This window comes from Ovis canadensis, chromosome 7, assembly GCF_042477335.2.
Source record: "Ovis canadensis isolate MfBH-ARS-UI-01 breed Bighorn chromosome 7, ARS-UI_OviCan_v2, whole genome shotgun sequence".
NCBI lineage: Eukaryota > Metazoa > Chordata > Mammalia > Artiodactyla > Bovidae > Ovis > Ovis canadensis.
In genome coordinates, this window is record NC_091251.1 from 96,392,728 (window position 1) to 96,418,890 (window position 26,163).

A 26,163-nucleotide genomic window follows, 5' to 3' on the forward strand; every position below is an offset into this window, starting at 1 on the left:
CTGTGCATGGCAACTAGAGAGTAGCCCCTGCTTGCAACCAGAGAAAGCCTGCACACTGTGGGCCCCAAGGCAGCCAAAAAAAAAAAAAATGAACACTGAAATTTATCACATTCTTTTTCTGCATCTAATGAGATGATTTTCTTGTTAATCATAAAAATCTTTCTCCTTAAGCCTGTTCTATAGGAAATTACATGTATTTCTATAGTTTTAAAGGAGAATTTCAATTGTAAATATTAAAATTACAAGTAAGTGGGTTTCTGAGTTGGGTAATGTTCTGCCTCTTGATCTGAACACAAGAGTGACTGGTTTGTGAAAATTCACTTAGCTGTATGTATGATTTGTAATTTTAGGTATGCACTTTATATTTCAATAAAAATTAAAAGGCACACAACTAAATTTCTATTTGAGAATGAAAAGCTCTTATGAAGGATACTTAGTTGCCCCACTTTCTACTCACATTCACCTCCTAAGAGAGGTGAAGATCTGGATTGTTAGGATAGAAGCAATGTCAAATCTTTAAGCGGTGCACAACTGACACATTGACACACTTAACTGTCTCATAGTTTTTTGTTTTGTTTTTCAGAATTCAGGGTGTATCAGTTTTGTTTTTCAGTGATTCTTCAAGCCAAAGGAGTTCCTGTTTAGTCTTACTTGAGACTGGATTATTTTTTAAATCCAATCTAGTCCTCTCTGGACAATCTTGTTATTTGGCATTTACTCTCTTCCCCTTGGCTGATATTCTCCAACGTAAATTTTTCTGCATTGAATTATTCTAAAGAATTCCCTTTCTCCGCTTTTACAATACCTGCAGGGATTGAAGATTTACATTCCGTCTTCCGAATACATCTTCACAGATTTGTTCCCATGTTAGAACTGACTGAAGTCTATTCACTTAATTTGAGAACTGACATATTTACACTTTTTCTTCTTTTCATTCAGAACCATGGTAAACATCTCCATTATTTCAAGTCTAATTTTATTCCACTCGGATATTATTCGCTACGGTTCTGTAGTTTCCTTCATATAGATTCTACATATTTCTTTTTAGTGTTAGTCCTACCTGCTTCATAGGTTTATTTTTCTTTATTGTTGTTGCGATCGTTGCTATTGTGAATGGAACCTATTTTTTTTTTTTTTCTCCATTCAAAAATGAACCCGCAGAGCGATAGGATCTCTACCACCGTTTTCAGCGATGAGACTCTATGGTTCTACGGCAACCTTCTACTCGCCCCGACATTATCCTAACCGGAAGAAAGATGGCAACCGAGAGTCGCTGAGGACGGGGCCGCTCTATCTCGCCTTTGTTCTCCGATCTGTGGCCACTGCGCAGGCGTAGTCGCGCTCGTACGTTTCCCCAACCTTCCCGGTCGCGGGCCCAGCTCGGTAGCGCCGGCGCACTGGCGCGCTCCGTTTACACGCTCCGGGGCCTGTAGGCGCCGCGAGTTCCGGCTGTCGCCGCCGCCGCCGCCGCAGCTCCTGGAGGGTCGGTTGCGACGAGTAACGGCGCCGGGACGAGCGCCGCGCCCTTCTTCTCCCGATATGTACCCGAATTGGGGCCGCTATGGCGGGAGCAGCCACTACCCGCCGCCGCCGCCGGTCCCGCCGCCGCCTCCGGTGGCGCTTCCTGAGGCCTCGCCGGGGCCCGGGTACTCGAGCTCGACGACTCCCGCCGCCCCCTCCTCCTCCGGCTTCATGAGCTTCCGCGAGCAGCACTTGGCTCAGCTCCAGCAGTTGCAGCAGATGCACCAGAAGCAGATGCAGTGCGTGCTGCAGCCCCATCACCTCCCGCCGCCCCCGCTGCCGCCCCCGCCGGGGATGCCGGGGGGCGGCTACGGGGACTGGCAGCCGCCGCCGCCGCCTATGCCCCCGCCGCCCGGGCCGGCCCTCAGCTATCAGAAGCAGCAGCAGTACAAACATCAGATGCTCCACCACCAACGAGACGGGCCTCCTGGTTTGGTTCCCATGGAGCTGGATTCCCCCCCGGAGTCGCCCCCGGTGCCGCCGGGGTCCTACATGCCTCCGTCTCAGTCCTACCTGCCCCCGCCTCAGCCGCCGCCCTCGTACTACCCTCCGGCCTCATCTCAGCCCTACCTGCCCCCTGCCCAGCCTTCCCCTTCCCAGTCTCCACCGTCCCAGTCCTACCTGGCGCCCACCCCGTCCTACTCCTCCTCTTCGTCCTCCTCGCAGTCATATATGAGCCATTCGCAGTCCTATTTGCCCTCTTCTCAGGCATCTCCTTCCCGCCCTTCCCAAGGCCATTCTAAACCCCAGCTGCTGGCTCCACCACCGCCGTCCGCCCCTCCTGGGAATAAGACAACTGTCCAGCAAGAACCTTTGGAGAGTGGGGCCAAGAACAAGAGCGCTGAACAGCAGCAAGCTGCCCCTGAGCCAGACCCCTCTACGATGACTCCACAGGTAAGAAAGCTCCTGCCCAGAGCTGAGTCTCTCACCCAGAGGGCCCTAAGTGAGCTGGCCCTGGAGGCTATACCTAGTTCCTGGCCTGATTCCCTCCCGCCTCTCCCCCAACAATAACGAGCAAATTTACACTCCAAAGGATTTCACAAAAGTCAGGGATCTGACACCCCAGCTTTTTAACCGGCCAAACGTGGATTATTAGAAGAACAGTGTTTGAGGATGTTTCTAGACACCAGGGTAGTTGGGTGGATCAAGAGTTAGTTACCATACATTCTTTGGTTTCCTTTAACCAGCCTTTTAGGTTTTGTTGCTGTTGCAAAGGGCCTTTCTCTCCCCACCACAATTGTAACTTAAAATTGTATTTGAGAGGCAGTGTTAAAAAAAAAAAAAAGCTTCTCAAAGGGCTGACACTTGAATATAGATCTTATGACCAGTTAGTTCCTTTAAAAGAAAGTTAAGGGCCACTAATAGCTGTCAGTTTCCTGAGTTAATCTCAGCAAATGGAGGATGGAAATCTTGTTCTAATCAGGAACATCCTAATTGCGTTTATAGATATATATGCCATACCTAGGGAAGTCTACATATATGATCTTTTGGGGATTCTGTTGGTCATTTCAGGAATTGACCCCATACATCCCTTTTCTCACATCACTTAAAGGTAGTTTTAAGACATGACCAATTTGCTGCATTGCATTATTGTTACCATTTACTCCAGAGTAACAGCCTTGGAATTTGGCCAAGCTGTAAAAAAAAAAAAAAATTTCATGACATCTCTCCATTCATGAGAGAGCCCTTCTCAACTTCTGTTTGAAGTGATGCTTCCATGTCAAAGATTGATAGAGTAGCAGTAATAAATGAATTCATTTCTTAGGAAAGAAGATGAAGTGGAAAAAATCATTTGTTTTGATTTCTTAAAATAGACACTTTTAGCAATTCCTAATCTACCTAGCTTCTCTAATGAAAAGAGAATCTTTTAATCTACAAGCTCAGATGTGCATATAAAAGATTTCCAAAAGATGGGAATGCAGTATTCTAATTTTACAGTGGTTTGGCTTTAGAAATTAAGAAAAGACATGAGTTGTTTTAAGTAAGTAATATGTTGTGCTTGGCTCATCATCAGGAGAAAACAGCTGAGAAGCTGGGGTAAAACAGTAGACTGAGAGATTCTGTTAGTTTACACCAAATTAGTACCATCCCATCATGTTATTTCCTCAGATTCCTCTATTATAGACAGAATTTCTCCCCCTTTACCACCCCTCTCTGAAATTTCCAAGGTTTTTTGTTGTTACTGTTGTTTCCATTCTCAGAGTTAGTCCAAGCCAAAATAGGACATTTATATTCCCATCTCTACTAGACTTTTCTGGCCTTTTAGAGAGACAAATGAATTGGGGGTTTTTTGATAGTGGTGGGGGCAGATCAAGCCAGTCCTTAATATAAACATGAACACTGCTGTTCTGCCTTTGTACCCTTGTCTATGGTGAACATCTTTAGTGCTTTGACTGTTCAGTGCCTCAAATTCTTTGATGACAGCCAGAAAGAAAGTGGTGGAAGATGAGATTTGAGAGGTGTGAATGGGTCAGAACAAGAAGGCCTTTGCTAAACCTCTTAAGGTGTTGTGTTTTTTTTTAAACCTCTGTCTAGAATTTGTCCCAACTTCCTCAACCCTGTGATATCAGGCTGTCTATGAAGCCATGCCTCAGGTTACCCATGTGGTTTGGTTCTGTTCTGTTCAGATTATGAGTCCCCTTGCAGAAAGAGACTGTCTCACCTTTTTAAAAAAAAGTTTGTATTTTTGATTGAAGGATAATTGCTTTATAATGTTGTGTTGGTTTCTGCCATACAGTAATGTGAATCAGCCATAAGGATACATATGTCCCCTCCCTCTTGAAATTCCCTGCCACCCCCCCACCCCAGCCCACCCCTCTAGGTTGTTACAGAGCACTGGGTTGAGCTTCCTGTGTAATACAGTAACTTACCACTAGCTATCTGTTTTACATATGATAATGTGTATATGATAAAGAGTGCTACTCTCTCAATTCGTCCCACCCTCTCCTTCCCCCTCTGTGTCCAAAAGTCTCTTCTCTATGTTCACCTATTTATCCCCTGTAGCACCTAGGACAGTGCCTTGCAAACTGTCAGCTTTCCACTAAGATGTGTTGAATAAGATACAAGAGTTGTCATGTTCTAGACTTAGGATACTTTGGTTTATTAGATAATAAACATTTTCTTCATGGCAGTGCCAATCCCTGACAGTTAACCCTTCTTTGTTGATTCATATTTTGTTTTTGGAGTATGTCATTAAAATTTTTTTTATGGTGAAAGATTTTACATATGCACAAAAGTAGAGAAAATAGTATGATCCCCCCCCCCATACCCATCACTCAGATTCAACAAGTATCAAGATTTTGTCATGTATGCTTTACCTGGCCTTTATTGTAGTTCTTGCTGAAATATTTTTACATGACTCTTAGATCTTACGTCATTTCATTCCTGCACTCTTAATTAATTGACGTCTTTTTTTTTAAAGGACTTTCTTCTAAGGTAAATATACATTATAACACCTGACAAAATTAGCAGGTTTCTATGTATCATCTAATACTTGACCAATTTACATTTCCCCTATTGTCTCACTGTACTAATCAAAATAATTCCTTGATATTTTCCGTGTTACAATTCCCAACTGGACTCAATAGTGTTTTGAGGGCTTGTTCAAATTGGGGTTCAGTCGAGGCATTTTGGGGCAGGATAATTTTGTTGTAGCGCTGTATTGTGCATTGCAGGATGTTTAGCAGCCTCTCCCTGCTAGAGGCCAGTAATAGCACCTGGTTGTGAAAACCAAAAATATTTCTAGATGTTGCCAAATGTCCTGGGGGCAAAATCACTCTCCCTTAAGAACACCTGATTTCAGTCAGTCTCTCCTATTCTTTTTCTGCTCCTGTCATTGATCTTGATGAAATATCTATGTTGGTTGTCCTAGAGAATGTCCCACGTTATGAATTTGTCTGTTGTCTGATGGTGGTGTTTGGCTTGTTCCTCTCTCCCATGTGTTTTGTAAACTAGACATTAACCATGAAACCCTCTTAGGTTTAAGTTCACCTTTTGGCAAGGGGACTTTGTAACCTAGGGAGCGCCATGTACTTCTTTGGCATCCCATCAGGAGGCACTCAGTACCCGATTATCCCATAGTGGTGCCAAGATTGCTCAGGAGGTGACAGTCTGGTTCCTCCACTGTAAAGCTTCCCATAAATACCGCATCTAATGTTTCATTTAGTGGTTCACCCATTGATGGTTTTTGAGTAAATCATTTCTTAGTTAGAGGTCACAATATGGTGATTTTTTTCTGCCATTTCTTATACATTTACCATCAGGCATGTCATAAAGAAAAACTTTATCACTCATAAACTAGGGCTATTTGATTGGAAATGCAGCTAGCATATAAAGGATAAATGCTTGATAGTCTTCCATTTAATTTCTAGTTTTCATCGTAAAGTATTGATTTAATGGAATATGATTTTTGAAGAATTAACTTTTCTCTGAGTTTAAAGGACTGGCTAAGTAAAATGCATACTGGTCTTTTATTTTTTCATGAATTGTAATTTATTTTTTTATTCTCAAAACTTAAGTAAAGTTGTTGACTTTGATTAGAGTTTTTAGTCATTATTTAATATTCAAATATTTGTTAACAACTCTGTGCCAGGAACTGCGCTTAGTACTGGAGATGAGATGGTGATCAAATAGGCAAGGTACCTGCTCTCATTGGATTTGTTCCAATGGGAGGAAAAGACATTTAAAAAGTAATTAAGAGAAGCGTAAAGCGCTGAGGAATTACAAAATAGAAAATATCACTAGACTGCCATAGGAATAGGAAAAGGTGAGCTTTTGTAAGTTCACCATTATAGTCACAGTGCCTTGTTCAGGATCTAACACATAGTAGATGAATAATAAATATTTTTCAAATGATTGAATATAACTTGGAGCGCTGACCTGATTGGAGAGGTCTCCCTTTGCAAGTAGTATTTAAATGAAATCTGAAGAAGGGGTAAGGAGTTCAGAGAATTAAGTTCAGTAAGGTTGACTGAAGGTCAAGGTGAGACTTTGTCTTAAGGGTAGTAGGAAGTCATTGAAGGGTTTTATGTAGGCCGTTGTGCCAGATTGGCCTGTTGAATGTTCATTCTGCTTTGGGGAGAGTGGAGTCGAAAAGCGCAAGAGTGATCTAGAGAGTGATCCAGGCAGGAGTTAACAGTGGCTTGGACTTGGATGGTGATGGAGAAGATGAAAAGAAGTGGAAAGACTGGAGAAATATTTAGGTGCTAGAATCCAATTGGAGATTGAGTAGTAGTGGAGAGGGTGGCATCAGGGATGCTTCCTGGGTTTCTGAGATAGGAAACTGGGTGGATGATGGTTCCATATACTAATAGCCTACAGGAGAGGGAACAGCAGGTCTGGGGATGAAAGGAAAATGATGAATTTAAGTTATAGATTTACTGAGTTTAAGATCCTTGGATACAAGATTCCAAATGGAGATGTCCAGTTTGAAGTAAGGTATGGGTTTGGATTCTAGAAGCCAGATCTGAGAGACATGATGGACTTGTGAGTCACCAGCATAAAAATGATATTTGAAGGCACAGAAATGGATGAGGTCTCCTGAGGAGTGTGTGTAGAGTAAGAATCAAGTTTAAAGGACATTGAGCCTAGCCCTGCAGAACCGCAGTATCTAAGGGAACCACTAGGAAGAGAGGCCAAATAAGTAGATGGAAAATCAGGACAGCGAAGTGCCACAGAAGTGTGAGGAGGACTGTTTCTAGGAGAGAGTGGTCAGCTGTGTCACTGCTGAGAGGTCAAGCAAGATGAAGACCGTGAGTTATCTTTTGCATTTACTGACATGTAGATTATTGTTAACCTTGGCAGGAGCAGTTTCATAGTGACTGAAGCCATATTGCATTGATTTGAGGAGTGATGGAAGGTGAGGAAATGGGGATGGTGAGTATAGATAACTCTTTCAAAAAGTTTGACTGAAGGAGAGAGAGAATGTGAGCAGGAGCTGGAGGAAGAGGAAAGTAAAGGAGTTTTTGGTTTTTTTTTTTCCCTAAAATGGGATGAAGATTATCTGGTGACCTTAATTCCTGGAATAGACTATGAACTTTAAAAATACTGAAAATAAATATATTTTAAGTAAATTTTTAAAATGGAAATCCATTTCATCATTTTACCAAGTCTCCTCTCCCTAAACCACTTGCTTTAGGATGGGGCATTGAATAGTGTTACAGGCACTTATCCTAATCATCCTGGATAGGAAAGGCAGCCTTTCAGAATTAATCTTTAAAGCGTCACATACATATACACATATATTCGTTCATTCATTCTCTGTCTCTCTGTTCCTCCTCCTTTATATTTCCCTACTTGGAGAATCACTCAGTACCTAGTTCCTTACTGTACTGGTAGCAAGTAGTCAGTAAGTACTTGCTGAATTAATTAGCATCTTTTTGGTAATGGTATTTGTGGTGAATACATCCTTACTTTTTAACTCCATTCAGTCTCTTTTTGATTGTGATATGTACTATGTTTTTCCTCTACAAATGAACTAACATCCTATATGAAATGGAGTTGTCTGATACAATGAGATATTCAGAAGAACTGGCTACTATTTTAGCTTCATTATCAAGTCCAGGCACGTTTTTATTCGTTTCTAAAATAGAGATAAAGCAGCCTTCTCTGGGATCACTGAGGACATTTCTGAATGATTTCATCATCATTCATTTGTAGAGCTTTAAAGATGTGCCAGAACCTCGTCCTAGGATTGAATTAGAACTGGGTTCTGCTTATTGGGTTCATATTAAATGGAAATAGACCTGCAGTGCATGCTGTCTGTAAACCAACAAGTACTTGAGCTCCTAACAAGGTTCTTAACCTCAGACTAGGTCTAAGACAAAGATAGAAAGCATGAAAATAAGGTTGGTACAGATTGATAAAGAATCTAGACCTGAAGAATCTTATCTATAGCCACTGGCTTCTAGTTTTATGAAAGATGCTTTGCAACTTTGTATCTTTTGGTAATGCTTTCAAAAGCAACTTTGAAAAGGGAAGCCTTTAACTTCTACTTGAAAGAGTTTATCAGTTTTTTTAAAGCTAAAAGATAAGTCTGCTTTTCAGTATTTTCATAGAATAATGGAAGAGAGTTGAAAATGTTTTAATAGCACATTATTGTTGACTGTCATGGCAGTGGTTTTTTTTTTTTTTCATGTTGGATAGTAAAAGTAATTACATTCCAGGAGCTGATGATTATGTGTATGATAATCAGAAAGGAAAAAATCTAGTTGTGTTGTGACCCAGACTTTAAGATGGAGTTAGTGAGATGGCATTTATTCTTCCTAATGGATTGTCGCAAGTTTCAGGTCATAGAAATTAGTAGTCTAGAAAAGAAGTCTTTAGCTGATCAGCAGTCACTGACATTCTCCTGGGTGCTCCAGCAGTGTGCTTAAGCACCAGGTAGGATATGAGAAAAGCATGAGACGTATCTCTCTGAAGAAAATTACATTCTGTGAATGAAAAAACAGATAACAAAACAGTATGTTCAGTGAGAAAAGAATATAATGTATGTTTGCATGTGGAAAATTAGAGAGGCTATACAATAAAATAGTAAAAATATAGGAAATTCTGGTTATCCAAAGATAATGAATCCCAGTGAATTCAAGTAAAATGAATCCATTTAACACAGAACCAAAAGTTTATTGTAAGAAGTAAAAAAAAAAAACCCTTGATTTTGGACACAATCTTGAAAAATAAAGCTCAAAAATTGTAAAGAATGGCTGAGTCTTAGAGTTTATACAGAACAAAGTTTAGATCAGGTTTCTGTGCTGTAGTTTTTGTGACAGAATTGTATGACAGCACCACACTCGTCATTCATTTTGTCTTTGGCTATGTGGAAAAAATATTTTAGGGATTCATGCATTTTTCCAAGGACTGTTCTTCAGCCTTTGATATTCATGTTATTTCTTTTGCAGTTCCTGTTATAAGAATTCTTTTTGGTTGTTAACTGGTAGTGCTTCTGCTCCATCCTCCCCTATCATTAATGAGTTCTGAAGTTCTCCAGTATCACTTTCATAAAATCCTGCATCTTTATAATTGTAATAGAAATATATGCTGTTGTTAATTATAGAGGTATATAGGGCAGTTCATTAGTGAATATTTTAGTGTTATGACAGCTTTTTTTTTCCCCCTTATACAACCTTGTAACCATGGGGAATTTTATAACACTGGGAAAATGAAGATCCTATAGTTATTTCTGAGTGGTGGGTTTTTTAAGTTGATTTTCATTATTGTTTGTTTACTTATTTGTAGTTGAGTCTCTTATTTGAGGTATTTTATGTTTTATTAAGTTTTCAAGAATACTGAGTTAGTGAAATCTGAACCATTGCTCCTAGTTGGGAAATGTAGGGTTAGGTGTCTGTGGGCCTTTGGTCACATTGGTTGATTGCATCAACCAGTCAGTACCTAACTTTGTTTCATTTGTGTTTCTGTTTAGACACCTTGTTTAATGTATACTGTTGATTCATGAACATTGAACTCAGCAGCCAACAGCACTATAATACATGCCTGAAGGAAGCTTATCCAATGCAAATATATTTTCTCCATAAGGCACATCACAGTCTTTGTGCACGTAGGACAGTAGATAACAGTTCAGCACTGTGCTTGCTGGGAGTGGGGGGGTGTGCGTTTTAAACAGAAAAATCCTCAACAAAAAGTACAGAAATATGAAAAATGTGGCTTTAAAGAGACCTTGAAAAGGACACTCATTTACAGTACAAGAGCTAAACAAAAAGGCCAAGCATGGCCATTTTCTGCCTCAGCTGGTGGGAACATGCAGTTCAGGTAACTCAAATTTTTTTGCCCATCTCTGAGTGTCCACAAGTGACTGTGAAAGTTCCCTGAGTGTTGATTTTGGAGTTAGAGATAAATTTTAGCAAATAGGCAAATTTACAAATACAGTCCATGAATAATGAGGATAGACTATATTTTCTAATTTTTTTCCACATTAAACTTATTATTGTTGTAGTTTTTAGAAAGTGGAAGCACAAAATAAGCATACAGAAAATCAAATTACAGTAATATTTGGAAGACGGAATGAAACTTTTAAAATATATACGAAGCATTCTGAAACAGTGTATTTTCATTTATGCATATATCCCTTGGTATGGCATGATTAATGATAACAGGGCTTCCATGGTGGCTCAGTGGTAAAGAATCTGCCTGCCAGTGTAGGGGACATAACTTCAGTCCCTGGTCTAGGTAGACCCCATGTGTCACAGAACAGCTAAGCCTGTGCACCACAGCTGTTGAGGCTGTGCTAGAGCTGTGCTCTAGAGCCCGGGAGCCACAAATACTGAGCCCAGGTGCTTCAACTACTAGAGCCTGTGCTCCACAACCAGAGAAGTCACCACAGTGAGAGGCCCATGCACTGCAACTGGAGAGAAGCCTGCCTAGCAACACAGACCCAGCATAGCCAACAATACATAAAGAAAATTAGAAGAAAAAGGTTAATGATACAGCAGGGGTTTAAAAGAGGGAAGGACAATGCAAAAGAGAAGACCAGGAAAGGAGGTAGGACCGTTTGGTTATATTCATTAATCATGAGACCGCTATGGATAAAACTGAACAAACTAAAAGGCAAGTTAAAAACAAGTAGCTGTGAATATTAGAAGGATTTACCCTGGTCGTTTATGAGAAAGACTGCTTTCACCTTCAAAAGCACGTTTGTTTTTTTTTTATGACAGTAGAGAAGTATATTGAATTAATATGTATAGTTTAACTTCAGTTCAGTCGCTCAATCGTGTCTGACTCTCTGTGACCCCCCTGAACTGCAGCACGCCAGGCCTCCCTGTCCATCACCAACTCCTGGAGTTCACCCAAACTCACGTCCATTGAGTCCAACCATCTCATCCTCTGTCGTCGCCTTCTCCTGGTTTAACTTAATTGTATACATTTGGGGGGGAAAAATGGAAAGACCTTGTTTGTTTGCTTTTTTCAGTTCAGCTTTGCCTTTGATTATGTATAAGTGCGTGAACACAGACACAGATGTAGCTCTCTGTCAAAACCAAATTGCAGATATATAGGATTGTCAATTAAAATTCTTAAAAAAAAAATGGTTTCTGTTGTAGGAACAGCAGCAGTATTGGTATCGACAGCACCTGCTTAGTTTGCAGCAGAGGACAAAAGTGCATTTGCCAGGACACAAAAAGGGTCCTGTTGTAGCAAAGGATGCAGCTGAGCCAGTGAAAGAAGAAGTTACTGTACCTGCTACCAGCCAAGTACCAGAACCCTCTGCATCTGAGGAGCCCCCGTTACCACCCACTAATGAAGACGCAGCACCTCCTCTCCCACCTGAGGAGCCCCAGGTAACCATGAAATTAATTACTTGGTATTTTTAAATTGTTCAGCTTTTTTTCTGATTCATATATATATACACATACATACATATATGTATGTGTATATATAGACCTTTGTTTTAAATGGATTTTTTTTTTTCATTTTTTTTAAGTGCATGTAAAATTTCTTTTGTGGAATAATCAGATGTATGCCTCAAGGTATTTAGAAAAGAACATTTTTTTCATGGTTTAAGTGAAATTGAAGAATTAGACACTCTTCTGAATTGAGTATCTCTAAGCACTAAAGGGATGCCAGGGTGGATGTTTTCATGTTGATGGCACAGGGCAGTAATTCAAGAGATTCAGCTTTATTGTTAAACTGCCTGGGCTGTAGTCCAGGCACTGCTACTTACTGGTTGTGACTCTGAGCAAGTTAGTTCACCATTCTGTGCTTCAATATCCTCACCTAAAAAATGGGCATATTTAAATTGTAGCTTTCTTATAGAGCCATTGAAGCATTAAATGTGATAATCCTTGAAGCTTAACCTACTGACTGGCACATGGAAAGTCCTCAGATTGGTCCAAAGGTCATTGTTCTCCCAAGAGCCTTATGTGGAAACATTAATGAAACATAATGATTACACTGTAGTCAGCTGGTGAAAAGTGACTAGCTGTAAAAAAGAGGTTTCTCATATAGTGGAAAGGACACTAACTGTGGATTACTTCCTGCTGTGGAAATGGTTATCCTAAATAGGAACAGTGAGGTGACTATTCTAGCAAAGACTGTGGGATTTGTAAATTCCTTTGTGGTAGTATTCATGATCCCAGGATAAGACACTAAGACTTTAATAGAACTAAGTATTTTATCTAAAGATAGACTAGCTTTTCTCAGCCAGAGCTGCAAGGATTCTTGACTTTATGATACCATACTGCTGCTGTTGCTAATTCGCTTCAGTCATGTCCAACTCTGTGCGACCCCATAGACTGCAGCCCGCTAGGCTCCCCCGTCCCTGGGATTCTCCAGGCAAGAATACCAGAGTTGAATGCCATTTCCTTCTCCAGGCAAGAATACCAGAGTTAAATGCCATTTCCTTCTCCAGTGCATGAAAGTGAAAAGTGAAAGTGAAGTCGCTCAGTCATGTCTAACTCTTCAAGACCCCATGGACTGTAGCCTACCAGGCTCCTCCATCCATGGGATTTTCCAGGCAAGAGTACCTGACTAGGTTGCCATTGCCTTCTCCTGATACCATACTATTATAGCATAATACTCTATAACATATTCATGTTTCTTATTTATGACTTAGAATAAAGCTGTTTATGGTTAGAATAAAGCATATCCCCTCTTTCACCTTCAGTCTGAGGACCCAGAAGAGGATGCCAGGTTAAAGCAGTTGCAGGCTGCAGCCGCACACTGGCAGCAGCACCAGCAGCATCGAGTTGGCTTCCAGTACCAGGGAATAATGCAGAAGCACACTCAGCTCCAGCAGATCCTGCAGCAGTACCAGCAGGTTATACAGCATCCGCCACACATCCAGGTGAGAGCTTCCCTCACGGACACAAGGGAAGTTGTCCCAGATGTTTAAGGGATTTGTTTCTCATGAAAGAGATTTAAGTGTGATGAAGGAAAAGTATCAGATGTTCCCCCTGGAGTGCCCAAGTAGTTATTTGTTACATTTGTCACCTGTGGATTTTAAAAGATAACACACTACTGTCTGTAAAATAGGTAAACACTAAGGACTTGGTGTAGAGCACAGGAAATTATATTCACTATCTTATAGTGGCCTATAAGGGAAAGATTTTGAAAAAGAGCCTGTGTGTCTATGTGTGTGTGTGTAGCCGTGCACCTCATACACAGTATTGTTAATTAACTATACTTCAGTTTAAAAAAACACAGAGAATTCCCTGGCGGTCCAGTGGTTAGGACTCTGAGCTCTCACTGCTGAGAGTGTAGATTCAATTCCTGGTCAGGTAACTAAGGTCTTGCAAGCTGTGCAGACTGCCTCCCCCACCCCCACCCCCACCCCCAAAAAAAATTAAAGAGAAAAGAACCAGAACTTCCTATGTTGCTTCAAGTTAACCTGTGTTTTGCCTAAAAAATACGACAAGCAAAAATCTACCAACAAGATCAAAGCAACCACCCTAGAAAGCCCATGAAAATACACCACAAAAGATGAAGTGACTTAGATCCTTGTATGTCTTGTATCTTTGAGGTATAAACTTATGTCTATAACAGATCATTTTCAGTAATAATATTAAAATGATCCATAGTAATATTAAAAACTTGAAAAATAGGTGAGATAGGTGTTTACTTTAGTGATTAGTTGATTTTTTTTAAGCATGTCCTTTTATTTTTTTGAAGCATTTATTTATTTTTGGCTATGCCTGGTCTTTGTTGCTGTGTAGGCTTTCTCTAGTTGCAGAGGACAGAGGCGACTCTAGCTGCGATGCACGGGCTTCTCATTGCGGTGGCTTCTCCTGCTGCAGAGCCCAGGCTCTAGGCACATGGGTTTCAGTAGTTGTAGCACGTGGGCTTTGTTGTGGGCATGTGGGATCTTCCCCAACCAGGGATCAAGCTCGGGATTTCTTACCCACTGCGCCACCAAGGATGTCCAGTTGATTTTTTTTTTTTCGATTCTGTGATAACTTACATAATTAAGTTAAAAGGAGAAAGGCAAATGGTCATTATTGAAGGGATTTAACAAGCTTATCCTGAGCCTTCCTTAGTCTTGTGCTCCTAACGCTTCAAACGCCCTTGACTCCTTGATATTTCAGCTTAAAGTTACTTCTCTTCTGTGAGTGTCTTAACAGTCACTTGCATCCCTGTTTGCAGACCATGTCCGCAGACGTGCAGCTGCGGCACTATGAGATGCAGCGGCAGCAGTTCCAACGCCTCTACCAAGAATGGGAGCGGGAGTTTCAGCTGTGGGAGGAGCAGCTCCACTCCTACCCTCACAAAGATCAGCTCCAGGAGTATGAGAAGCAGTGGAAGACATGGCAGGGACACATGAAGGCCACTCAGACCTATCTCCAGGACAAAGTCAGCGCACTTCAGAACGTGAAGAACCAGTACATGGGGAACATGTCCATGCCGCCCCCATTTGTCCCCTATTCTCAGATGCCACCGCCCCCGCCAACAATGCCCCCGCCAGTATTGCCACCGTCACTGCCACCGCCGGTGATGCCCCCGGCCCTGCCATCAGTCCCACCACCTGGCATGCCCCCACCCGTGATGCCACCGTCTCTGCCGAGCTCTGTGCCCCCGCCAGTGATGCCTCCGTCTCTCTCTTCTGCGGGGCCACCGCCCGTCCTCCCCCCGCCTTCCCTGTCTTCAGCAGGGCCGCCGCCCGTGCTTCCACCACCTTCTCTGGCTTCGACCGCACCTCCCCCTGTCATGCCCCTCGCCCCGCTCTCTTCAGCCACACCTCCTCCAGGCATCCCTCCCCCTGGAGTTCCCCAGGGGATGCCTCCTCCCTTGACAGCAGCCCCAGGTCCACCCGCCTCCAGCTCCCAGAACTCACAAGTCCCTGAGAAACCTCGACCAGCGCTGCTGCCCACCCCTGTGTCTTTTGGTTCAGCCCCACCCTCGGTTTACCATCCTCCACTGCAGTCAGCCCTTGGCCCATCAGACCAAGTGAATTCCAAAGCTCCCCTGAGCAAGTCTACTTTGCCGTACAGTTCGTTCTCATCCGAGCAAGGACTTGGGGAGTCCTCAGCTGCTCCATCTCAGCCACTCGCCGCAGTCAAGGATATGCCAGGGAGGTCAGGTGGACTGCTTCCAGATCCTCCTAGAAGCAGTTACTTGGAAGGTCCAAGAGGCCCAAGGTAGGTCTGCCTTTTTATTTGGGGAGGGGGTGGGAAGGGGTGGCGGATGGATGGTGGCTGTTTTGCTGCTGTAGGTTGAGTAGGCTTTTACATTCTCTTTGTACTTTTATATATATTCCTGATTTACAATGCATAACGTTAGTATTATTCACTCATTAGACATGGCATAATGAAATCTAGAAATGGCAACATACCCCCTTTCCTTGATGTCACTGCTTTTATCCTACATGTAGAGATTTTATTCCAGGATGAATGTAGTGGTTTTAAAGTAATGCTTACCAGTTTCTTAGTGACTTTGACTTTCAGCTTCAAAATCATTGTTTATTTATTGATCTTTTTTACTCTTTGTTGATTTGACAAATAACTGGATTGGTAACTTCTTTTTGTGAGATGATATGCTAGCTGTTAGAGATAAAAATGAATAAGTATCTAGTGAGATAGGCAGTGAAATTTAAGGGTAAATAGGACTTTTATCCATTTGTTCAGTAAATATTTATTAAGTTTCTGCTCTGTGCTTCTAGCAGTGAATATAACATAACAGATAAAATCTATGCCCCCATGGAACTTTTATCCTTTATATTTTCCTCTATTAAGGAGATGTTTTTCTCTTGTCTGAACCACATTTTTATTTAGAAAAGCACAAAAAATATTTACCAGTAGTTTCTAAATTTTTTCTTTTACCTTTTAAAAGGGCTTAAACTTATTTTTCCAAATTTGTAGAAATATTTTTCCCTAAAGTTGGCCTAAATGATAATTTTCTTATAGAAAAACATTTTCAATCAGAATTTTTTCCAGTTGGAAATTGTACTGGAAATATATACTCCTTACACAAAATTTAGACAGAATAGGAAAGTACTGAAAAAAGTAAATGTCACCTAATTCTACCATCTGGAGATAATTTTTAAAACATATGTTATAAAAAAATTGAATCAGACTAAGTAATATTATTTTGTAACTTGATTTTTCACTTATCAGTATTGATTAGTTTTCCCATCTCAGTGTCGATGGATCTACATTAGCTAAATTAAATATTTGAAAACAAAATATGTCTTTTATTTATTCCCCAAGTTTATATTCAGAAAACAAAACTCCATCCAAAAATGAAAGTTATTTAGAGGCAATTGACATGAATTCCTCTGAGTACCAGAAGTCTTCTCAGAAGCGTTACATATATTACCCATGGAGTCTTCTCGATAGCCTGTGAACTTGACAGGTTTATGCCTACATTTACCCTTCATAAACTAGGGCTGGAGAGGATTGGGTATCTTGCTCAGGATCATGAAGTGGGAGAGGTGAACCTGCATCCAGCAGTGGGGGCTGAGACCAGAGGGTCCCAAGAACAAGAGCGCTAGTTAAGCACTGTGTTTAATGCTGTGATTCAGTGATGTTCATCCTGTCAGTGATGAGAAGTGCATTTGTAGTCTTGGTTTATTTGGCATGTGTTTCATCTTGATTTGAATTCCTGCTTAACTCCTGGATTGAGAGCATTACCTTTTAGATCTGGTAACTGACTTGCTGTATGACATTCTTGTAACCTATGTTGTTCCTATGCAACATAGGTTTCCTGCTCCCTTTCTTTCTGGCATAATGTTTTCTCTCTTCTGCCTACCAAAATCTTGATTTTGTAAATTTAGGACCTATTTTAAGTTTTTTCTTGCCTTAAGGTACAGTTAATAATTTCAGCGTTAGGAGGATCTTAGCAATTATCCAGTGCAGTTTTTCCTCTTTAGCAACTCACCTTGGTGTTGCGTTTTAGTTTGTCATCCTGGGTCTTGCACATGTTACCTAATTTGTTCTTCTCCGTCATCTTATGAAGTAAATGGGTAAAGGGCGCTGAGATTGGGAGAGGTTACAGATACACTGCCCTGGATGTCATAGCAAATGAATGGTCGAGGTGGGGTTTGAACCCAAGGCTTTCTGATCCACTCTGAGGTCCTTTGCTCTTCCTGTGACAAGCAGTTGGTGGACTCTGCTTCAGCATTGCCACTGCAGCAAGCAGCACTGGCCTATAGTTTTCTGGAAATTTTGTTTCTTACATTGAGCATCAATATGGTACCTTGACTTCTACACGTTGATTCTAGATCTGCCTGTGTGGCACAGTACATAATGAATTATCCTGTTCTTCTTCAGTGTGTACACACTACCATTGTTTAGAGACCATCCTCGTGTTTCCGTCTACTGGCCTTAACTATTCTGCTCTGCCATCACGTAAGCTGAAGTTCTGTTCTTTTCACACTAACATTGTTCTAGCCTTCTCTGGCTATAATGCTCGTGGTGCCTAGCTTTCTCCTGCATTATTGTTTATGGTCCTTTGAAGAGCTTTTGGTTTGTCAGTCTGCTTCAGAATGAACACTTAGATGGAGCAGACCATAGGCCTGTTACTAACTTTGGCATAAAGAATGTAACATATAGCTGGACGTACTGCTTTTTATGTTGGGGGGCGGGGCTTCAGTACTCTCATGGTGTTGACTTGTGTTGAGCATAACATCAGTTTGGCCTCCTAGGTCTTTTTCATCTTACTGTTATTAAACCCTTTCTCTTTCACCCTGAACTTGTACAGTTTTTTGTCTTTTTTTTTTTTCTTTTTCTAAAACTTTGCATTTTATCTAGTTAGATTTGGGCCTGCATTCCAGTCTGCTGAAATCTTGGTGATTGGAGGTTACATTGCTTTTAGGTATGAGATACCCTTTCCCAGCTCTTTTCCACCTGCAGCTTTGATACGAATGGCATTTTTTTGTCCCTGAATTAGATGCTGCTCACATTTTTTACCTTAATCCTGCTCACAGTTTTCTGAAAAATCTGGATTTAGACTGCTTTCTAAAAACTGAAGGTTTACAAGAAGTCAAGTAACATAACTGCATTATATGTAAATAGCATACCACATTGTTAAGCATCTGAGGCAATGTTTTGAAACTGTATATGTGTGTATGTATCATTGAATTCACCAAGTCTTGTAGAAGACTACCGCTGCTCCAGTAAACTGCCATGTTAGTGGATGTTGGTTTCCAAGAGTCTTAGTTTCAATAATAAAGCTTTTTTATTGAAGAGTAACATACAGAGATGTACACAATCATAAGTGTATACCTTAGTAAATTTTCATGAATAGCTAGGCCCATGTTATCACTACTCAAATCAAGAAATAGAAATTAGTAGTGTCTGATGTAGTCTCAAAAACGACAGAATGATCTCTTCGTTTCCAAGGCAAATCATGCATCATCACGGTAATCCAAGTCTCTGCCCCAACTAGTAGTACTGAAGAAGCTGAAGTGGAACAGTTCTATGAAGACCTACAAGACCTTCTAGAACTAACACCCCAAAAAGATGTCCTTTTCATTATAGGGGACTGGAATGCAAAAGTAGGAAGTCAAGAAACACCTGGAGTAACAGGCAAATTTGGCCTTGGAGTACAGAATGAAGCAGGGCAAAGGCTAATAGGATTTTGCCAAGAGAATGCACTGGTCATAGAAAACACTTCTTCTAACAACACAAGAGAAGACTCTACACCTGCACATTACCAGATGGTCAATACCGAGATCAGAAGAGAAGCAAAAAGGAAAGCTATACCCCCTTTGAATGTAAGTTCTAAAGAATAGCAAGGAGAGATAAGAAAGCCTTCCTCAGTGATCAATGCAGAGAAATAGAGGAAAACAATAGAATCGGAAAGACTAGAGATCTCTTCAAGAAAATTAGGGGTACTAAGGGAACTTTTCATGCAAAGATGGGCTCAGTAGAAGACAGAAATGGTATGGACCTAACAAAAGCAGAAGATATTAAGAAGAGGTGGCAAGAATACACAGAACTATACAAAAAAGATCTTCACAGCCCAGATAATCACAATGGTTTGATCATTCACTTAGAGCCAGACATCCTGGAATGCAAAGTCAAGTGGGTCTTAGGAAGCATCACTACGAACAAAGCTAGTGGAGGTGATGGAATTCCAGTTGAGCTATTTCAAATCCTATAAGATGATGCTGTGGAAGTGCTGCACTCAATATGCCAGCAAATTTGGAAAACTCAGCAGTGGCCATAGGACTGGAAAAGGTCAGTTTTCATTCCAATCCTAAAGAAAGGCAATGCCAAAGAATGCTCAAACTACTGCATAATTGCAGTCATCTTACACGCTAATAAAGCTGAAAATTCTCCAAGCCAGGCTTCAACAGTATGTGAACCGTGAGCTTCCAGATGTTCAAGCTGGTTTTAGAAAAGGCAGAGGAACCAGAGATCAAATTGCCAACATTCATTGGATTATTAAAAAAGCAAGAGAGTTCCAGAAAAACATCTATTTCTGCTTTATTGACTATGCCAAAGCCCTTGTCTGTGTGGATCACCACAAGCTGTGGAAAATTCTTCAAGAGATAGGAATACCAGACCACCTGACCTGCCTCTTGAGAAACCTATATGCAGGTCAGGAAGCAACAGTTAGAACTGGACATGGAAAAACAGACTGGTTCCAAATAGGAAAAGGAGTACATCAAGGCTGTATATTGTCACCCTGCTTATTTAGCTTATATGCAGAGTACATCTTGAGACACGCTGGGCTGGATGAAGCGCAAGCTGGAATCAAGATTGCCGGGAGAAATATCAGTAACCTCGGATATGTAGATGACACCACCCTTATGGCAGAAAGTGAAGAAGAACTAAAGAGCCTCTTGATGAAAATGAAAGAGGAGAGTGAAAAAGTTGGCTTAAAGCTCAACATACAGAAAACTAAGATCATGGCATCTGGTCCCATCACTTCATGGCAAGTAGATGGGGAAACAGTGGAAACAGTGACAGACTTGATTTTTTGGAGCTCTGTGCAGATGGTGACTGCAGCCATGAAATTGAAAGATGCTTACTCCTTGGAAGAAAAGTTATGACCAATCTAGATAGCATATTAAAAAGCAGAGACACTACTTCGCCAACAAAGGTTCGTCTAGTCAAGGCTATGGTTTTTCCAGTAGTCATGTATGGATGTTAGAGTTGGGCTGTAAAGAAAGCTGAGCACCGAAGAATTGATGCTTTTGAACTGTGGTGTTGGAGAAGACTCTTGAGAGTCCCTTGGGCTACAGGGAGGTCATACCAGTCCATCCTAAAGGAAATCAATCCTGACTATTCGTTGGAAGGACTGATGCTGAAGCTGAAACTCCAGTAGTTTGGCCACCTGATGTGAAGTGACTCATTTGAAAAGACCCTGATGCAGGGAAAGATTGAGGGCAGGAGGAGAAGGGGATGACAGAGGATGAGATGATTGGATGGCATCACTGACTCAGTGGACATGAGTTTGAGTAAACTCCCAGAAGTTGTTGACGGACAGGGAAGCCTGGAATGCTGCATCCATGGGGTTTCCTTATCCCAAGGTAACCACTATACCAACTTTTACATGATAGGTTATTTTTGCCTACTTCTGAACTTTGTATTTTGGTAAATGGACTCATGTTATATGTACTCTTTTAAGTCTGGCATCTTTTACTTGACATCATATTATTGTGAGATTCATTAGTGTCGTTCATTCTCATTCCTGTACAGTATTTTATTGTGTGAATATACCACAATCTGTTTATCATTCTAATTTGATGGTCATTCAAGTTTTTTGGCATAACACTGCATTGTTTCTTTGGTGCTATATATGTCCCTTTAGATATGCACGTGTGTATGTGTGCATGTGTCTTTGTACTTAATTTTGTTTAGATGTATACACCAAGGATTAGAATTGCTTTGTCATAGGAGTATGAATGATATTGTACTTTGATAAGTATGGTCAGTTTTCAAAAGTGGTTATGTCAATTTATACTCTCATCATCAGTGTTTCTGTACTGCAATTTTTTTATACCCTCATCAACACTGGGTATTATTGAACTTTAAAATTTTAGCAATCTTGGTGGGTGTCTAGTGATACTGTAATATGGATTTAATTTATATTTCCCTGGCGTGCTGCAATTCATGGGGTCGCAAAGAGTCGGACACGACTGAGTGACTGAACTGAACTGAACTGATGATGAATGAAATTGACTTCTATTCTATTTGATTATCATTCAGTTGGATTTCCTCTTTTGTGAAATGCTGGTTCAAGTCTTTTCCCTATTTTTCTGTTGGGTTATGTTTTTTTTATACTAGTTTGTAGAAGTTCTTTATATAGACTAGATATCAGTTCTTTGTATATCCTATGTCTAAATTGGCTTGACTGTTTCTCACTCAGTAGCACTTTTTGCATTCTTATCCTTCAGGATACTAGAAGAGTAGTAGCCTTCACTATTCCATCTAGATGGTCCAGTGGAACCTTTTTATTTTTTTTTAATTTAAAGGTAACTTTATAAATAACTTACAGAAGTACGAATAAAGGGATAAGGAAAACAACTTACTAGAAATTTTAATAAAACTTGAAAAGAATAAAAATCCTTGCATCAAGTAAATTTTGGCACAGACACATTATAGAAGATGAAATAATTCTGTCATGTATTCTTTGAGCAAAGCAAAATGGTCTAGGTTCTTGCCAAAGATACATGAGGAAGTCTTTCTGTTTAATAGCTGGATGACAATGCCATATTTCCTTTTTGTCCTTAGAAATATATTGTTCACATCCTCTCTTGAGTTTGAGAATATTTATCTAGAATATTGACATCCAGGAGATTCGCTTGTATGATTTCACATTTTTATTAGAACCTAGAGTATAGCTGTCTCTGCATTTATCGTTAATACATCTAATAATTTTGACACAACTTTCTCTGACACTTTGTCAGGATATGAAAATGTCTCAATTTTCAATTGTGCTCAATGAAGCCTAAAAGCAAACTGCAATATTTTGGGCGATCCAGGAGGGATGACAGCTTATTTCACAATTCGGTCATTCTTCTGTTGTCCTCATATTTTAACCTTTAGCATAGTTGGGGGTAATTGATAAGTCATGATGAATAATAATGAATTCTAGGATAAGAAAACCACAAAATATTTCATTATATAGAAAAAAAGTCACTGAAGACCCCATAATATATCTTAGATTTATGAAAGAATTCAATGAACCTATATGGTAATTGCAAGATAATTCTGTTTTTCAAAAGGTGAATTTTCTGTTTGTTCTTAGGAAGGCCTGTAAGAGATAAAGTCATGAACTTTATCAATCCTTAAAAACAGAACTGTTTAAAAAAAATTTAAAAACTAAAATTGGACCCAGTGAGCCGAAATGAACCCTAAGAGTTAATGATATCTTTTGATTAATAGATACTCTTGGTTTTTTAATTTAATAATCTAATTTACTGATCTTTTCTTTATGATTTGTGCTTTTTCATGTCCTGTTTAAGAAATCTTTGCTTACTCCAAGGTCATAAATATGTTATTGTATTTTGTCTTTTATTGTTTTACCTTTTATTTTAAAATCAACAATCCGTATAGAATTGGTGTGTTTGTTTTTTTTTTTGGTTAACGTATGGTATGAGGCAGGGTATAAAGTTCATTGTTTTCCATGTGGCTATCAAGTTGACCCCAGTACCAACTATTGAAAGAAAGCATCCTTTTCTTCCTACTTTGCAGTGTCTCCTTCATCATAAGTGAATGCATGTGTGGATTTGTTTGTGGACTCCCTTTCTTTGGTTTGTTTCTCCTTCCACCAGTGTCATATAGTTTTAATTTCTATAGCTTCATAATGAATCCTGACATCTCTTAGCGTAAGTCCTCCAGTTCTGTGTTTCTAGATCAGGGGTGACCAAACTGTTTCTGTAAAGGGCCGGATGATAAATGTTTTTAGGTTTTGTGGGTCATGTTTAGTCTCTTTCAAACATTTTTCTTTGTTCCTTTCTTTAGCCTATAAAAATATTTTTTAAATTACTGTTAACTGGGTTTGATCCATGGGCCATAGCTTGCTGACCCCTGATCTAGATTATCTTAACTATTCTTGGTCCTTTCTATTTCCCCTATAATATAAGCAGCTTGTTAGTTTAAAAAAAAAAATGGTGGAATTTCGATGAACATTGTATAGATTCTATTGATGATATTGAGGAAGAACTGACATTTTTATAATATCAAGGTTTCTGATCAGTTCTAACCACTTTTGGTCAGTTTAGGATTGGAATTATGACCTCTTCCATCCTGTAGCTATTAGCAAGGGGCTATTAACACTGTACTTTTGCTTAATTCTTCCATTTGTCATGGCTGTTTCTGTTTACAATGATTACTTCTCTTTGGAATTTTGATTTTAAGATCTTAGTTATACATATTAGAAAATGGAATTTGACGTGAAAATCAAAAGGGCAGGCATTCAATTCCAGAATTTAGCATCTTGTGATTACCATGATCTGCTGATGTGAGTGTGTTATATAAATATTGTGATAATCAGACATTATTATTGTTTTTAAGCGTATTTATATCTCTGTATCCCTCTTAAGTTTTTGTACCCAGTTTGGATTCTATTTTTTGTATTGCATTTTGAAATTTTTGTTCCTAGTTCTAATGGTCTCATGCCTAGTTTCAGGATTTTCTTTAATGTTTACAGTAAATATTTAATGACATAGAGAGAGACTTACAAATGAAGCTAAGAGGGAAAAAAACAGGATTAAATTTATCTTTTAGAAGTTTCTGAAATACCTAAGTATACAAGCAAAAATTTTCAAAATATTTAAACACTACATATTTGTCTATTTTTCATTTCATCTAGCCAGTGTACATTGCATGTGTTTTGTGTGATTGTATTGAGCAAATGTATACTATGTTTGTACTTTATTTCCAGTATGTTTTTATATGTTAAAAAGGTCATAGTATTTCATTGTATTGATGTGAAGATGGCTTATTTTTGTACATATGTTTAATATGAGTAACTTTTAATATATTTTTTCCAAGGGCCGAAAAGTTCTTTACTTTTATAAATCAAAAGGGTTTTGATAGTTTGACATTTTGTAACATCTTTGAACTTTGAAAAATTTCAAGTGCAGTATTGATAACTATTAGTGGTTGCCATTTGTATGTAGTGTTGAAAGTATATTTCAGTTGGTTTAACATATTTCTGACCACCAAAATAAAAATAAAGTGATGCTTGGCTGCTGGTCAGCAATTTCATGTGAAAGCAAAACACCCTCCCCTTTCATGGACACTATTATATATGCAGGCGTGAGGTTTACAGAAGTGCTTTCATTGCCTTTCACAGCTTTTCTGCCTTGTTCATTTCTTTATTTTCATACCTTTTAGTGCTTCCTGCTTCCTTTACCCTTTCCTCTGGCCTTTGCACGTGCTCTGCTCTCTGTTCGTAATCCCTTTTCTGTTATCTTTTGCTTTATCGGTTCATATTTTTCCTGCCCTGGGGATGGGACTTCTACAGTTAATGTGTTGAGAACCTTCAGTGAGTCAGACATTGGGAATACTTCAGTGAGCAAGACCAACATGCCCCACATGTATCAAATTCTGTTCTGATTGCTGATTTACTTGTCTCATTCTTCTTATGGACTCTGAACTCCTTGTGGTTAGGTATCAGTTTATTTACAGCACTAACACAATACTTGACAATTAGTAGGTGTTCAATAAATGTTGCATATGCCAAATATCTCAGTTACGGGTAAAATTCTCAAGGCATTCACAGTTTAGTTAGAAAGTAGTTTATTCATTCTGAAGTTGAGTATAACACTACCTAACATATTAAAGAATGTTCCTATACTGATTTGTGCATTGTGCATAGTCTTCTCTTACCACTGATAGGACCTAATAATTCCTGAATTGAATACAGAACAGATGATTTTACATATCTTTAATGGCCTAACGTGTTATTCTAGGCACTTTAATAAGTTAATGAATGTAACTTCAAGAAAAGGAACCAAATCATCACAGAGCCTGAAATAGCATACTTTTTTCATTCATAAATATGTAGTCTCTATCCTTAGCATTGAGACATACTGTTTTTTTGGCTGGGATATTAGTTGCCCAACCAGGGATCAAAGTGGAAGTGTCGCATCCTAACCTGGACGTCCTAACCTGGACTTCCTGTGGTGTACCTTTGACAAGCAGTTGGTCAGCTCCTTTCCCCTTTGTCCAGCAATAGCTGTGTCAAGCCTTCATTATTTTCCATAGACATTCTGTGCTAATGCTGCCTTCTCTGTCTCAGCAAACATTATTTCTCTTTGTATCCTTAATTTTGCTCCCTGCCCCAGAGAATCAAGGCTTTCAGGCCCAATGAAACTTCTCTGCCTTACCACTAAAGTTGCCATCCTCATAGTTCTTGCGGTCTCAGAAGAAGCCCTTTTCCTGGTTAAAGCTAACACTCTGTGTGTCTGTTAAATACATTGTTGATCAAAATGATACATACATATGATCTTTTTTTAAATCAGGAGAAATAACTGCCTACTGCTCCAAACCACCCTCAATGTGTTTCCTAAGGACAGCTTCTAATTTTTCAGCTGTTTCTTTTGGTAATTACCTCATAGTACTAAAGAAGGTGCTGTTCCTTTTGTCATTTATACATTTGAGATACTACTTATTTACTTCCTGTTCTGATAGGTAAAATTTAGTTCTTTTACTGTTCTGTAACCCCATCTGCCCAATGATATTTATATCATTATTTTAAAATAAGTCAATAAGTAATATTGTTCATAGAGGTAAGCAGTATACT

The 26,163-nt window shown here is 39.7% G+C and overlaps 1 protein-coding gene across 2 annotated transcripts in view; it reads left to right on the plus strand.

The window, feature by feature from the left end:
- Positions 1–569: 569 nt before the first annotated feature.
- YLPM1 (YLP motif containing 1) overlaps positions 570–26,163 on the plus strand; it is a 63,484-nt gene continuing 37,890 nt past the window's right edge. For both annotated transcript variants that reach the window (XR_011258355.1, XM_069597071.1), the window contains exons 1-4: positions 570–2,415; positions 11,571–11,807; positions 13,133–13,312; positions 14,608–15,599. Coding sequence is in view for 1 of the 2 variants with exons in the window: in XM_069597071.1 (XP_069453172.1) it covers positions 1,540–2,415; positions 11,571–11,807; positions 13,133–13,312; positions 14,608–15,599 (2,285 nt within the window). In the remaining variant the exon portion in view is untranslated. The remainder of the gene's footprint in view (positions 2,416–11,570; positions 11,808–13,132; positions 13,313–14,607; positions 15,600–26,163) is intronic.